Here is a 16,280-nt window from a genome sequence, read left to right as displayed (position 1 = left end):
ATCAATGAATTTATTTTGAATTTAGCAGCTGACTTTCATCTTTCTGTTATTATCACGTAACAACCTTAGCCGAGTTAGAGGGGAAAATTTAGTCCCTACTCACATAATTGGCTAAAGGGAAATTCCCTTTAACCGAGTAGGTCGGAAATATTGGGTATTTCCAATTACTGATTGAGCTTAAGGGAAATCCTCCCCCTGGACGAGTCGATCGGAAGCAGCTACCGCTTACCAGATTTATAGAATAAGCTTGAAAGAGTTTCCCATAGCCGTGAGGGTAGAAAAAACCTAGAACTTTCTGGAGTTGTATAAATGGGCTAAAAGAATTCCTCCCTCACCGATTAGGTCTGAAGCACCTTGTATTTACCAAAGTTAAAGAATGGAAATAATCTTCCCCTAACTAATTCGGTCGAAAGCACTTAGTATTTCCTAACGCAACAACGTGAGGTAAAGAGAAATTCCTCGTAGCCGAGTCGGTGGGAAAAGAAGTATTAACTAGTATTTACAGGAGTAACAAACGATTTCTCCTAGCAGAGTCGGTAGAACGAAATTACTTTTTTTTACCGGAATGATAGAATAAAATAGATAAAAAGTCCTCTTAGCAGAGTCGGTGGGAATAAATTACTTTTTACCAGAATAATAGAATGAACTACATAAACAGTCCTCTTAGTTATGTCGGTGGGAATAAATTACTTTTTACCAGAATAATAGAATGAACTAGATAAAAAGTCCTCTTAGCCGAGTCGGTGGTAATAAATTACTTTTTACTAGAATAATAGAATGAACTAGATAAAAAGTCCTCTTAGCCGAGTCGGTGGGAATAGATTAGTTTTTACCGGAGATACAAGATGATCTTAAGATAAATTCCTTCTAGCTGAGTCGGTAGGTAGTTTTCACTGGGATTTTAGGATGACCCGTAGAGAGATTCCTTATAGCCGAGTCGGTAGGAATCAACAAGTTTTCACTGGGATAACAGAATGATCTCAAGAAAAACTCCTTCTAGAAGAGTAGGTAAAAATCACTTAGTGTTTACCTAGTTTATAGAAGAAGCTTAAAAGAAATTTCTCCTAGCCATGTCTGTATGTTTAATGAGAAAATATATCTAGCCAAGGCGTTCGAACTGAATGAGTACTTTCTCAGGTTGCAGAATGATAATGCGAGAGTTCGCTTTAGCATCGCCGGCCGAAAGCAAGTTTTTTTTTTATACCGGAGTTTTAAAATGAGCTGAAGAGAAATATATCTTTTTAATTAGTAGGAAGCATTTACAGAATGTAGTATTTACCTGGGAAACTGAATGAGCTAAAGAGAAATTCCTCATAGTCTATCGGGAGCACTTAGTATTTAAGAGACATTTCACTCCCTTCTTAATGTATAAAAAAACCCGAAACTTCCCTGAGTTCAATAATATTTATACTTGTTGAACAGAATTTAGTTTTTGTTTTGACTGTTTTTCGTTTTGTTTCAGGAGTAAACGGAGAAGGTGTCGTCTGGACTGGTTTGAAATACTCCAGCTCTCAGTCAGCTTGGGTATGGAATGGTACCGGGGAAACGTTGTCATCATACCATCATTTCATGCCTTCGGTTCCGACCTACGCTGGTGGTATGTGCATGGGCATTCCTTACGTTAGTCGAACGCTACTTTGGAAATGGACTTCAGTCAACTGTGACGACATGGACATCTTTGTCTGTCAGTACGAGTAAGTTTGTTTAATTTACTTACTCGTAAAGAATTTCACTCTTGTTGAAATTTGAAATAACTACCAATATTGCCTCTATAATTCTGAGTAAATAAGAATGTAAAATGAACCAGTTAGGTTGCATGTTATCTTATTGATTTTTTAAGGAAAAAAGAAAAATGAATGAAAAAAATTAATCACATTAACGATGTCTACAGAGACACAATTACCAAAATCAAAGCAATATCCTTCTTGCTCAGATCATTTTTAGTATGAGATATAATTTTACAAAATGTCCTGTTCTATTCTAGCTCTCCGGATTTCTGGCTTTGACGACAGCGAGAGTTTTTTTCTGTGCAAAAAATCACAGCTCAACGACTCGGATCCTTTGACTCACTTCAACGTCTGTGTGGGAAACGTGCAACATCGAAATTTGTGTAGGAACTATACAGCACCGAAGTGTACAACATCGAAATTTGTGTAGGAATTATACATCATCAACATTTGTTTAGGAATTGTACAACAACAACATTTGTGTAGGACTTCTACACCATCGACATTTGTGAAGGAATGGTACACCATTGACGGTTCTGTGCGAAACGTACAAATTCAATATTTGTGTAGGAAATGTACAACATCTACATTTGTGTAGGAATTGTACAACATCGACATTGTATAGTAATCGTACAACATCTACATTTGTGTAGGAATTGTACAACATCGACATTGTGTAGTAATCGTACAACATCTACATTTGTGTAGGAATTGTACAACATCGACGTTGTGTAGTAATCGTACAACATCGACATTGTGTAGTAATCGTACAACATCGACATTGTGTAGTAATCGTACAACATCGACATTGTGTAGTAATCGTACAACATCGACATTTGTGTAGGAATTGTACAACATCGACATTGTGTAGTAATCGTACAACATCGACATTGTGTAGTAATCGTACAACATCGACATTTGTGTAGGAATTGTACAACATCGACATTTGTGTAGGAATTGTACAACATCGACATTGTATAGTAATCGTACAACATCGACATTGTGTAGTAATCGTACAACATCGACATTGTGTAGTAATCGTACAACATCGACATTTGTGTAGGAATTGTACAACATCGACATTTGTGTAGGAATTGTACAACATCGACATTGTGTAGTAATCGTACAACATCGACATTGTGTAGTAATCGTACAACATCGACATTTGTGTAGGAATTGTACAACATCGACATTGTGTAGTAATCGTACAACATCGACATTGTGTAGTAATCGTACAACACCGACATTGTGTAGTAATCGTACAACATCGACATTGTGTAGTAATCGTACATCAACATCTCTAAGGAATTGTACAACTTTGACATTCTGTAGGAGTCATACAACATCCACATTTGTTTTGGAACGTACAAATTCTATAATTGTGTAGTCTTTAATACAAAATTGTTGTTCTAAATCAAAATCAATATACACAACATTTGAGATTTGCATTGAAACACTTACATATTTGCAATTGGAATGCATTTGTTTTTGGAAGGATCTTTTTAAGATTAATGCGACTTTTTGATACGATATTTATTATTTCCAAGTTTAAGAAAAATACTAAATAATAAACAACACAGGATACACGTGTTTTTATATCCCTTGCTGTTTTCAGTATCTAAAGAGATTAACTGGGTGTTTAGGCTGTCTTTCATTACTGTGTTGAATGCATGTTACAATTAATTTATTATATAGATAGAGTTAATGTATTAATATAATGTTTGCTGTAGAAATTGCTTGGCCTATGGTAATAGTGAGAAAAAAATCTAGATCATTTCACATTCTTATATTTTCGAAAGCATGTCAGTTTCAAGTTCCTTTTCTAAATAATCTAATATTGGAAATAATCAGACTTTTTCACATCCCCAGGCAGCATTTCTATTTACCACATCTAAGTTTCCTCTGTTGAGTCCTTGGTATCAATACTTTGGATCTTCAATCACTGACGAGACCTAGAAGGACGAAACAGCTTTATGATCTCCCTAACATCACTGACGTATCCTAGAAGGACAAAACATCTGTATGATGTCCCTAACATCACTGACGAATTCTAGAAGGACAAAACAGTTGTATGATGTCCCTAACATCACTGACAAATCCCAGAAGGACAACACAGCTGTATGATATCCCTTACATCATTGACGAGACGACCTAGAAGAACGAAACAGCTGTATGATTCCCTTACGTCACTGTCGAGACCTAGAAGGACGAAATATCTGTATGATGTCCCTTACATCACTGACGAGACCTAGATGGACGAAACAGCTGTATGATGTCCCTAACATCATTGTCGAGTCCTAGAAGGACGAAACAGCTGTGTTATGTCCCTTACACCACTGACGAGACCTAGAAGGACGAAACAGCTGTATATTTCAGTTTAATTCAATATTTGCTCTACTGTGTCACGTGATCGATTTGTATTGACATATTCTCGTGCCTTGTATATATTTTGTACAAAGGTCTTCACCTCTATAATCGTAGTATATTGATGTTTCAAATCACAGGCACAAATTGACGTGAGAATCATTACAGTTGATGTACTGATATCACAGGGACGTGGGAATCTAGCTATAATAGACAAGTATTGATAATCCAAATCGCAGTGACGTAATAATCCATAACAGTTTATGTATTAAGGTTTCGAATCATAGGGACGTGACTTCGTATATTCGGACTTAATGCTATTGTGCATATGGCATTCTAGACATTTTTTTTGGAACTAGATGACGATTCGGTATGGGGACGGGATATAATATACATGTATATCATACAGATGCAAATATAGTGTTTCTGGCTAGGCGATTAGGTACTGTAGATCGTGAGTTCGAGGCCCGGTCAGGGCACGAGTAATAGAATCGCGATGCATCATACAGATACTATACATACATGGTATATATATGTGTGTGTACACTGCATTTACATGTATATGAATCGTGAGTTAGGAATTTGAGACAAGTCCCTGTTTCCACATTGATCGAATAATTCCTTTGAGTCCAGATCTATATATATACATTTTATTTGATATAAGCATATCAACTGGATTAAAGATCAGACCGGAAGCCTACTGTAAACATGGTTATTTTCGCGGGTGGGTGGGGTTAATTTCGCGATTGCGATATGTAAAATATACGCGTGGGGGTAATTTTAGCGATCGACTCACCGTCGTTTGTAGTTCGAGATTAAACAAATTGATATCAAAATAAAAATATGCGTAGGGGACATTTTCGTGATCAAAAGGACTCCGCGTGATTAGCGTAAATTTCCCCTCGCGTAAATTTCCATGTTTTCAGTATATAAGTCTTCTCGAAACCAGTGATCAGAAAAACATAAATGTATAGTACTATTGTATCGTATTAACCTTAAACTATTTTCGTCACTATGCAATTCTTTATCAATTTGGTTTTTAATACACAACAGTAATTCCATGACAAAGAAAAAAAGAGAGAAGAAAATAAAAATGAGCAATCGAAGTTTGTTTCAATAATAATAATGTGCACTTATTGAAGATTGGAACTTATGTTAAGTAGACGAAAATATGCGAAGGCTGGACACTGGTCAAATGTGAATGTTTACTTTTTGACCACTGGAAGTGGAAAGCTTTTCATTTGTATTTGATAAAGTGATATCCCAGCTTCTTCCAGTCATCAAAATCAGAAGTTCTTTCATATTGGTCAGTTCAACTCATAAAAGTAGCATGATATATCACTGTTTTAAAATGATATCTTAAAACATTCACGTCAATGGAAGAATACGTTTATTGGTACATTTGTAAACATGTACATGTAAAATGGAACTTATCTCTGACTGACATCTAATAAATTTGTTCTCGCATAAATATTTTATTTTGAACCAATCTTTACTATAAAAAGTGACCTACAAAATGCAAAGATAAACACTACGTAAAAAAGAAACATTTCTAAGATTACTGTGGAGTGCTGGTACAAACATTTTAGGAGCTGTTTTGGGCCATTTGATACATGTAATTCTACCGGATGAGGTAAGATGTCGTACAAACAAGATAAAATGTCGTGTAAAATAGATGAAAAACCGTATAAATAAGATGAAATATCGTACAAGTGAGACGAAATGACGCACAGACAAGAGAGAATGTCATAAAAAACGAGACGAAATGTCGTACAGACATGAGAGAATGTCATAAAAAACAAGACGAAATGTCGTACAGACATGAGAGAATGTCATAAAAACGAGACGAAATGTCGTACAGACAAGAGAGAACGTCATAAAAGACGAGACGAAATGTCGTACAGACATGAGAGAATGTAATAAAAAACGAGACGAAATGTCGTACAGACATGAGAGAATGTCATAAAAACGAGACGAAATGTCGTACAGACAAGAGAGAACGTCATAAAAGACGAGACGAAATGTCGTACAGACAAGAGAGAGTGTCATAAAAAACGAGACGAAATGTCGTACAGACAAGAGAGAATGTCATAAAAAACGAGACGAAATGTCGTATAGACAAGAGAGAACGTCATAAAACGAGACGAAATGTCGTATAGACAGAATGTCATAAAGCGAGACGAAATGTCGTACAAACGAGATGGAATGTTGTACAAACGAGACGAAATAACGTACAGACGAGATAAAATATCTCAGTATATTCTTAGTCATCACATATGTTAATCCTCATTTTGAGATACACTTCAACCTCACCGGTCAGCAAACCTTTGGTTGGCTGTTTGCCCGTGGCCGTCGCATGTCGTCCGTCCGTCCGTCTGACTGTCCTTAAACATTTTTGTTGTCGCTATCTCTATACAATGTAACTGGATGGATTTGTGATTTCCTTCGTAGTTTCCTCTTTAACTATTGTTTAAAGACTGCGAAAGTAGACAAATTGGCTGTCAGGACGCCATCTTGGGTCTTTACTGTGTGAAATTTACTCTCGCTATTTTTTCGATTCTATATTTTGGTTATTGAATTTGAATAGAATATCACATTGGCCGAATTATTTAATCCTCTTTGATTTGACAAGTGATTTTTCTTATCGTTATTTCTCAGGAAGTATTGTATGGTTTTTGTGCAGGTTCGATTCTGAGACTGATCAATTAATCAAATTGACAAAGGTTAGTAATTCTGATTTGGACATTTGAAGATTATTATCGCTATTTCGCTGAAAGTACTAGGTGGATTTCACTCAAATTTGATATATATATCATATCATCTGACCGTTGATATATATGAGCCAATTAGTCTTTACGACTGGTCAGGAAAAACGTAGTCATATTTTGTCAATACGTGTCAATGGAGTGGGTAATTAAACGAAAGATGAAAAAGAACATATAAGTTCAACATTACATAAGATTTGTAAGGATAATGAAATAGTTGGCGGTCAGATCACTCTTTTACATATTGTTTGGTATTCCTGAGAACCATTGTGTTTTGGACAACCAGAAACGGAAGGATATGTGAGTTAGCATTGTTGTCCTTGGTTACATTGTGACACTACATCACATGTGTACCGGTTGTGACCACAAACACAACTTATCGTTATTAAAACTATTTCAATAAAGCAGCTTCTATCTTCTCACATATCTAATCCGTGCCTGCCTTGAATGTTCTTTGCGGATGTAATTTTGGCGAACAAGTCCATAGGAACCCATATTCTATGCGAAAATAAAAATCCACCAAAATCCAACCATTTACAGTAACTTCATGCTGAACGGTTACCCATAACTGCTTCATACGTAGGTAAATGGGACTCTGGTGATTGTTCCGACTGATTTATAAACGATGAAGATGATTCAATCGACACTGTTGAAACAGATGATAATGACGATGTTGAACTTGATGACACAGAATATGTGTACGAATACATATTGGACTGTCCGAAAAGTCTACCGGTCTGGCTGCCTTCAGAATATAGCGGAGGGGGAGACAACTCACACAGATGTTCTCTGTCGTTAATTATTTCCTCATACGATGGTAATTTTCCAGGATTGGTATCGAATTCTGAATAAGACGGAGGTTTCACCGGTTCTGGTTGTTGAATATTTTCCGAACTATTAAACTCATTTTCCGTTTGTGTTTCCCCGTTACTTGTTGCCCATACACAGGACTGGCTCCGAACGGAGCCCGAACGTCCGGAAGACTCACCATCCGGATCCACGACGGACTGGCGTTGATTTCGGAGACGTTTGTGGAATCTTTTGTACCAACAACTTAACATTCCGGCAACAAAAGTAACAACAAGTACTATTGTCAACACCTTTTTCCAGCTTTCATCTACAAAAAACAAAACAAACCTCACTTATATTAGAGATTAACACTGTAGAACGACCATTGTTCAAATTTTAGCGAGTGAAGTGTTTAAATCTGGAGTTTTAAGATATCAATTTTTCGCGGAGATGACAATGAGTTGACCGATGTTAGTAAACCAAAGGGCGAACTATTATTATTGATGAGATGATAAAAAAAAATAAATCTAGAAAATAAGCGATTCTTATGAAAGATCCCCTTTATATACCTTTATATTCGTGTTGGTAATATTTAATTTTAAATCCAATGTCTGTCTTCGATGAGTCTGTGTAAAAATGGAGATATATGTTACTACCACTGCTAACGTAGGTTTCTGTCGACTTGCACACTCTCCCGAGTAACTTGCTGTCAATGGTTTCTCCTGAAAAATAAATAAATACTGTCTAAATGTGAAAAAATATTCTGAACATTTTCCCTTTTTTAAGTAGCTTTTAATTATTGAAGGATCACATCGACCTTGAAATAAAAACTTCACTGACAGGTAAAAAAAAAAAAAAAAATCGAGACCCCCAAAAATTTATGGAACTCGTAACACTATAAGTTTTCACAACACACAATATGATTAAATCAGCTGTTACGTGGCTTCGTGAAATACGAATCTCGCCTAAAAACGCAGCCACAAAAAAGCTGATTTTAATCCGATTGCACAACACTAGGAATTTTCGGCATGTTGCCCAAGACATCAGAAACTCACATAACAAACAAAATAATAATAGATAAGTAAATAAACAAATTCTTGCTTAAGCTTACGTTTACTAGAACGGGAGTAAATTCCCTTTTTAACATTTTCTGTGGTATTCAATATGGAAAGTTGAGTTTTAATTGGGACATGTTTTTTAATTAATGACGTACCATCAAATATTTGTAGGTAGTCGACACAGTCACCATTGTCTGTTTGTAAAGACATTTGCTCGATTTCAATTTGTACATTACTCTCGTGCAATGCCGCGGAGATCTTCCATGAACAATCCATGTTACTGAAATATAATCAAAGTAAACAAGTTGTTGACATAAGAAAGAATTATATTTATATTTAGCACTGCAGTCTCTTCTTTAATAAATTAATTATAATGTTGATTGAATAAGTACGGAACTCCTAAATAACATGCAACACATTTATTTCATTTCGTTTTCTCGAAATATTTCGTTTTATTGAAATACTAATACTTCTTAATGAAATATTAAAAATGAATTATTATTTCGAATTAACGAAATAAAAAAAGTGTAGCATGTCAGACAATGGGTTATGTATATTAGAAAGTGTATACAGGCGTTCTACTCTTTTGTATGACATCATGTTAATATGACCTCATGTTGACCTCAAGTTGACCTTATGTTGATCTCTGTTGAATACACATATTGTAACTCGCTTCAGATTTCACATGTCATAGGTTAGCATTTAATTAAGCAGCTGATAATAATTTCAACAAGCTCTCTCAGAAATTGAAAAAAAAAAAAATGAAAATGAAAATCGACGTGATAATTATGAAAAAAATATAAATAAATAAAATAAATTGATATAGCCCAGAAATAGTAATTAAATATTCTGTGGAATGGAGGAATGCTTGTTCAACCCATATATTTCAGATTAATATATTCATTGCCAATATGTGAATGTAATTTGGGTAACAGATAAATAAAAAAAAACTGACCTACAAGTGGACATCACTTCATTTATCTGACATCTATAGATCATTAACCTAAGATGCGACTAAATTTTGGATTTCGTCTTTTCTCTTTCTCTAAACAACTTTCTTCTTCCTAATAACTCCGTTGACAATATGCCTCATGTTTGACCCTGAGTTGAGCGTTCGCCCATGTAAGGGCTCTGTCCCCCGACCGAGAAATACCCGAGTCTTTAGGAATGGTAGTTGCTACTCCTGCTTATTATTATTGACGTTAAGTATTTTGAAAGAAGGGCGACTGGTTTGTTCGTTGTCAATATAATGTGAGCGGGCGGGTTGTTCTGCAGAGAGTCTATGGCAGTATGATTCAGTGAGGTAGCACTATAAATCAGTAAAAGTCCGGACATACCGCAGCCTCCCAAAACACACATGCATGCTCCCACACGCATGCATGTCGCACGCACGGGAGGCCGTCCTTAAATGACTTAAGCTGTTGATAGGACGTTAAACATTAATAAACCAAACCATTAATCATTGACTATTAATATGTTGTTTGATGAAAACTGTTCAATAATTTAAAAAAAAAGATTCATTTCAAACACACGTACTTGGGGTAAGATCCATAGGACGGTGAATACAAATGTGTCGCCGTTTGTGTTGCCACCAGATTGTGTGTGTCTGTATTACACATAGCTGAAAAACAAAGGGAGACAATCAGTACAAATAAAGAGGTATGATGCATAATGACCTGTTTCGTCCTTAAGGTGACCGTCTTAAAAAAAAAAGAGAGAGAGAAAAAAAAAGTTTAAAACTGAGTTTTTGAATACAAACTATCTATTTTTAATTTCCAAAAAATATGTTTTTTAATTGAAGTTGATGTTTCATTAAATGATCGTAAAGTTGCACCATCGGGCTATTTGCAACTTTCGAGAAAGGGGAGGGGGTGTTCTCGTATTCAAACCATTTTTCGACATAGAGCGCATCGAAAGACCAACTTTCACAATGTCCTATTTTATTATATAAAGACAACTAAAATTTAATCCCTAAAACAGTAACCCTCCGATAATTGAATAAAAGAGTAGTTGATGAAATACTTTAATTTAGCATTAACTAGACTTACTTTAAATGATAAAATAAACTTTATAATCTTCATATTTGAGAAAGTCCGCATTGTTCTTATGGTATAACCACTGCTTGGCAACAGGATGACTAGGAGTTCGAATCACGAAGATGTATCTTTTCTTAGTTTGTTATGTTTCTTAATACCATTTATGTTTTCTTAATGGTATTTGAATGAAGTTTTCAATATCAAAATCATATTTAATGTAAAACATTTAGTATAAAGATCAAAATGTTGAGATATAATACTCTTACTTGGATTAAAAAAGAAAAACAACCGATTTACTCCGTATCGTTCAAAGTAAAATTTAATCAAGTTTCCATGCCGAAAGAGACATCCGTGGATGCGTAATGTAAAATTCCTACTTCATATTTCAATTTAACTTTATTTTATGTGGTAACTATTGCTGTATTGACTACGTTATCCGTTCACAACGCACAGCGCGCCATTGAACCATGGCGATCTATTTCGGTACTACGGGAATTACTGGGGTCACGTGATATTTTACCTGTATTTTTAGCCCAGTCTATCACTGACGTGGCCTATGTCAAGATAAGCTGCAAACGACCATACTTCTTTGAAAATATGCATTTTCCATGGTGTTCATATAACGACTTATACACTAATTATATCCATTTTGTTTCGTTTTTAAATGGGTCCCTACATGAAATGTAAACATTTTCTTGTAAACATTTGGTAAAACCGCGAAACTGTAACCATCGTGTAATTGCCAACCACTAGAGTATATTGAGTGAAATGATTGAAAAAGAATTTTGATGAAAAAAATGGGATTCTTAACTTTCCGCATGGATTTATGAAATATCAATATCTTTCTCCTTTGATTTGTTACACAGGTACATGTGTACCTGGTGACCTTAAGTTCGAGACAAACACAAATCTACAAAGTCATATATATCTTACGTATGTACACGTAACAAATTAAGATTAATCGTCTAAGTTCATACTATTCAGAATCACAATAGCTTACGTTGATCCTACATACATGACGTATATATTATATTATCTCATTAATAAACTGCACATATACAAATACGACTGCGTCATCTGCCATTTATGCAATGTATATCTTGATAAGTTGATAAGCTACTTTGAAGTTTTTTTAGTGTCACATGTAACAGCACGTGTTTGCCTTTTTGTTGTTGTTCAGTTTTTAAAGACAAAGAACAAAATATTATTAGGCGGAGATATTCGTTGATTTCGAAAATAACAAAATTGTAATATTATAAATAAAATTGAAAAATATTTATTGTATGCTCTGCTACTATTTCAACATTTTTGGAAACTTACGATCGATGGGAATTTCTTAAATTTCTATACAAGGTAGTAGTAATAACTGCTTCGAGTTATAACGAAAGGCTACTTTTCATTAGGCAGGACTATCATATACAATGTCTATACTAGCGGAAAAAGGGAAACGCACGTTCAGTTTTTCTAATAAAACCTTTAGATGCACTGTCTAAATCAAACCAAATTTCAAATTGATCTATCTCCGTGCACTGTGAAAATGTTATTCGGTTTAACTTCAGTCGACCGTGACCCTGCTCCACGCTGCATGCTTTCATTAGATCTTTCGAGAAAGTGTGCGTCCTGGGGTATTCTTGCACCATATGTGCTATTGAATAATTAAAAAATGAACATTGGAACAGTTCAGATCAGTTACACAACATTTCTTTTCGAACCGAATGTACACCGAGATGCTGCGATTGAGCGAAGTTGATAAGGGTAGGGTCGTTTCTCCGATATTGCAGAGGCTGTTATGGTATGGGCAGTGATATCTCAATTCGTCCAGATATGTCCCCAATTGAGCATTTGTGGGACGAGCTAGACAGTATGGTTAGGAAGCGTGTCAAAGTCCAATAAAACGTCACTCAACTAACACAGGCCCGTATTCAGGATTTCATATTATTCAGGATCACAATAACTTACATTGAAATTACATACCTGACATATCTATTTTGTAATCTCATTAAACTCCACATATACCCAATACACCCTGCGTCGTCTGCTCTTTATGTAATATATATCTTGATGAGTCGATAAGCTTCGTTGAAGTATTTTAGTGTCACATGTAACAGCACGTGTTCGTTTATTTTTTTCTGATTAGTTTTCAAAAACAAAGAAAACATCAGTGATTGGCGAAGAAATAAATATTCGTAGATTTCGAAAACTACACAATTATAAAATCATAAAATACATTTGAAAAAATAAAAAATTTGTGCTTTTCTGATATTTCAACATTATTTTGAAAATAACGTTCAAAGGGGGTTTCTTAAATTTCTGTTTATAGCAGTAGTAATCAATGCTCCGATTTATATATCTATGGCTACTTTTCATTAAATAAGAAATATCAAATATGTATCCCTCAAATGAAAAACATTAAAATAAATCGCTTAAAATCATACTGTTCAGGATAACAATTAGCTTTCGTTGAACTTACATGCATGACGTATATACATGCTATCTTATTAATATAATGCACATATGCAAATACACATGCGTCGTCTGCTATCTATGCAAGGTATATCTTGATTAGTTGATAAGCTTCTTTGAAGTATTTTTAGCGTCACATGTAACAGCTCGTGTTTGTCTTTTTTCTGTTTATCATTTAAAAACAAATTTAAGAACTGAGAAATACATACTCTTAAATGATGAAAAATATGAAATTATAGAATCATAAAATAGAATCGAAGATTACTAATTGTATGCTCTTTTACACTTTCAACATTATTTGGAAAATAACGTTCGATTGGGATTTTTTAAAAGGCAACATTGATTAGCCAATGAAAACTGAGGGAAGTCGTCCCATATCTAATGATATAAGTGATGTCTTCAGTGTTATCAATACAAAAAATATCCCTTGTAACATGTCAACATTTTTTTGTAGATGGCCCTTCTTTGCACTTTCTTGAAAACAAACACACTTACCTCTAGAGAATAATACTACAACGGATACGAGGAGTCGTTCTGTCAAATTTGGCAAATCTACTGCAGCCATTTCTCACTGAAATGAAACAACGTGCATTACAGTTTCTATGGCTTTGACAACCACTTTAACCAAATGTTTTCAAAAATACACGTTTCTACGAAATTACATTAGTACAGTTGTTAATGATCATGTGTATTTGCTTCGATCAGTATGTGCTTTGGAAACATTATATTTTTTGAAAGATATGGAATTGGGCGGCTTTGATTCCTGTAGATTAGGTAATTTCCCCGACTTGGTTTTTACTTTGAGGGCTTCAGCCACATTAAGTGTCAATTTGAAATAAAAACCGGTGTCTTTTATACATGTAATGTGTTTGGAGATTTAGTGAAATATGAACACATCGTTATAAAGGGCATACACATGTTTATATGAATTATATACCTAAACAACAATACGAAATATCGCAAATATATACTTGTACATATTTATGCATCCATTTCAATATACTTCATCAAATAAACACATAGGCATACTGACCTAAATAGGAATAAACATAACGTGTCTGACTTTAAGACGGTGTTTATAGTGATCAATTGTACTAGTATTATAACACACACCGACAAGTACCCATTACGAATATCACAATGCATTCTAGTGGTGACAGGCCGCACGGAAGTAAGATAAAACTTATGGAAAAGGTAACTGATCTCCAGATTAATAAAACTGAATATCTTACCCGTAAATGGAAAATCAAGCATTCCAAACAGATTTTATTCCTGCTTGTACTGTCACTATTCCATACGACTGATGTTCTGAATTTTTAACTTCATAGTGTTGGTGACATTACGAAACCACAATAGTTTAGCTCTATTGCTCGAGTATCACGGGTGAGTGAACACAATCACAGATTTGACCTGACCAACATACAGGTAGATACTTCCAATATACACGAGTGTCAAGTACTAGCAACAAAAAGCTTTGGTAGCCCCTGCCATACATTCAAATTAACATAACACTTCAATATTGTTTAATAATTGTTTGTTTACTTTTAAATTGTTTTCTTATATGTAATTGTAACACGCGTTAATCCAGTTAAAAAAAAAAAAAAATCAATTTTCATGAAAAACATTTTCCGTGTAATCCTGATTGAAACCTAACAAATCTTGCCGGTAGCTTCGGGCCTGTCTCTTTAAATGCATAATACGTGTATTGAAAATTATTTAAGTGTATCGCCATTAAGTCCATAGGGTGTATGTCTGCAATGGGTTTGCCTTTGGACTACAAATAAGAAAATGATCAATTTTATATGAGATATGATATTTGAAGTTTATCATTGATATCTATCATAAGACATATCACTCATTGTAAATAGACAATACGATTTGGATATATAAGAATATATTTCCAATACATTTACTGTGTAATCTTCACGATATATTGACTGTAGGTATATGCTCAACGTCATTCAAAAATTGATAAAGATGTTTAGAAGTTGCCCAATACAAACTTCTGCAATAACGTCATGAAGTAATGAGGTAATTTAAAGGTAAATCTATTTAAGTTCATATCTAGATTAACTGAATCTTAACATATCCTTGTATATACTGTTACATTCCTTGTATATACTGTTATAATGTAACAGTATCAACGAGTTTAAAAAGGCCAACCGGCTCGACTAAATGTAGGCTGTTGAGAGTATGTTGGTCATTCAGATTTAAACTGAAAACCGACATTTGTTCTTTTGTGTAATATAGATTGGATTTATTTACAGGGCGTTAGGTTATAATTGCATTTTTTAATTTTACTAAGGCTGTTATGTACTATTTATTTTTGCGACAAAAGGTTTATTTACTTATATGCTATGATAATGGACTAAAACTGACACTTGTTTTTGGTGTATTATAGACTGGGTTTATTTATAAGATGTAGGCTGACAATAACCATACACGAGATTGTATGTATACATTTCCTTTTTTGGCGGCTAAACGTTGATTTACTTGTAGGCTATGAGAATTGTTGACAATGGACTGTGGTGTGTGGTAGGGGTTGAGTTTATAACCGGCTGTAAACTAACGAACACTGTTTGATTTCTGCTTGTGTATGTCAACAATTATGTTTCTCATCCCGAATTAATACATTGTCGTTGATATATCTTAAACCACTTTTCGAAATTCGTTTAGTTTGTTTGGTTTGTTTCTGTTTAACGTCCTATTAAAGGGCCAGGGTCACTTAAGGACGTGTCAGGTTTTGGAGGTGGAGGAAAGCCGGAGTACCCGGAGAAAACCACCGACCTACGGTCAGTCCTGATAACTGCCCTACATACAAGGTGTAGGATTCGAAAATGCAACCAAGAGGTGGAGGGCTTGTGATAAAGTGTCGGGAAACCTTAACCAATCGGCCACCGCGGCCCCCTTTTTTAAAATCCTCAGATGCTGTGCAATTATCTTTAGATGATTCGTCCCGTAGATATATTGAAGTTCGTGTTTATAGACGAAATGACTCCTTCTACAGAGGTTGAAAGTGGTTGATGATATAAAGTGATGAATGGTTGAACTTAGGTCACATTCATTCGTCCGTGACAG

At 34.8% G+C, this 16,280-nt stretch overlaps 1 protein-coding gene across 1 annotated transcript; it reads right to left on the bottom strand.

The window, feature by feature from the left end:
* Positions 1–5,464: 5,464 nt before the first annotated feature.
* LOC117329820 lies at positions 5,465–14,548 on the bottom strand. Its single transcript, XM_033887975.1, has 6 exons — positions 14,435–14,548; positions 13,698–13,773; positions 10,240–10,324; positions 8,859–8,983; positions 8,215–8,367; positions 5,465–7,973 (listed from the first exon to the last, which is right to left on the bottom strand). Exons 2-6 carry the CDS (start codon positions 13,765–13,767, stop codon positions 7,402–7,404), a joined length of 1,005 nt encoding a protein of 334 aa, XP_033743866.1. The 5' UTR covers positions 13,768–13,773; positions 14,435–14,548; the 3' UTR covers positions 5,465–7,401.
* Between the last annotated feature and the right edge of the window lie 1,732 nt (positions 14,549–16,280).

The sequence above is a fragment of the Pecten maximus genome, chromosome 6 (genome assembly GCF_902652985.1).
Source record: "Pecten maximus chromosome 6, xPecMax1.1, whole genome shotgun sequence".
NCBI classification, from domain to species: Eukaryota; Metazoa; Mollusca; class Bivalvia; order Pectinida; family Pectinidae; genus Pecten; species Pecten maximus.
Note: the sequence above shows the minus strand (reverse complement) of the source record. Positions and strands in the feature narration are given on the sequence as shown.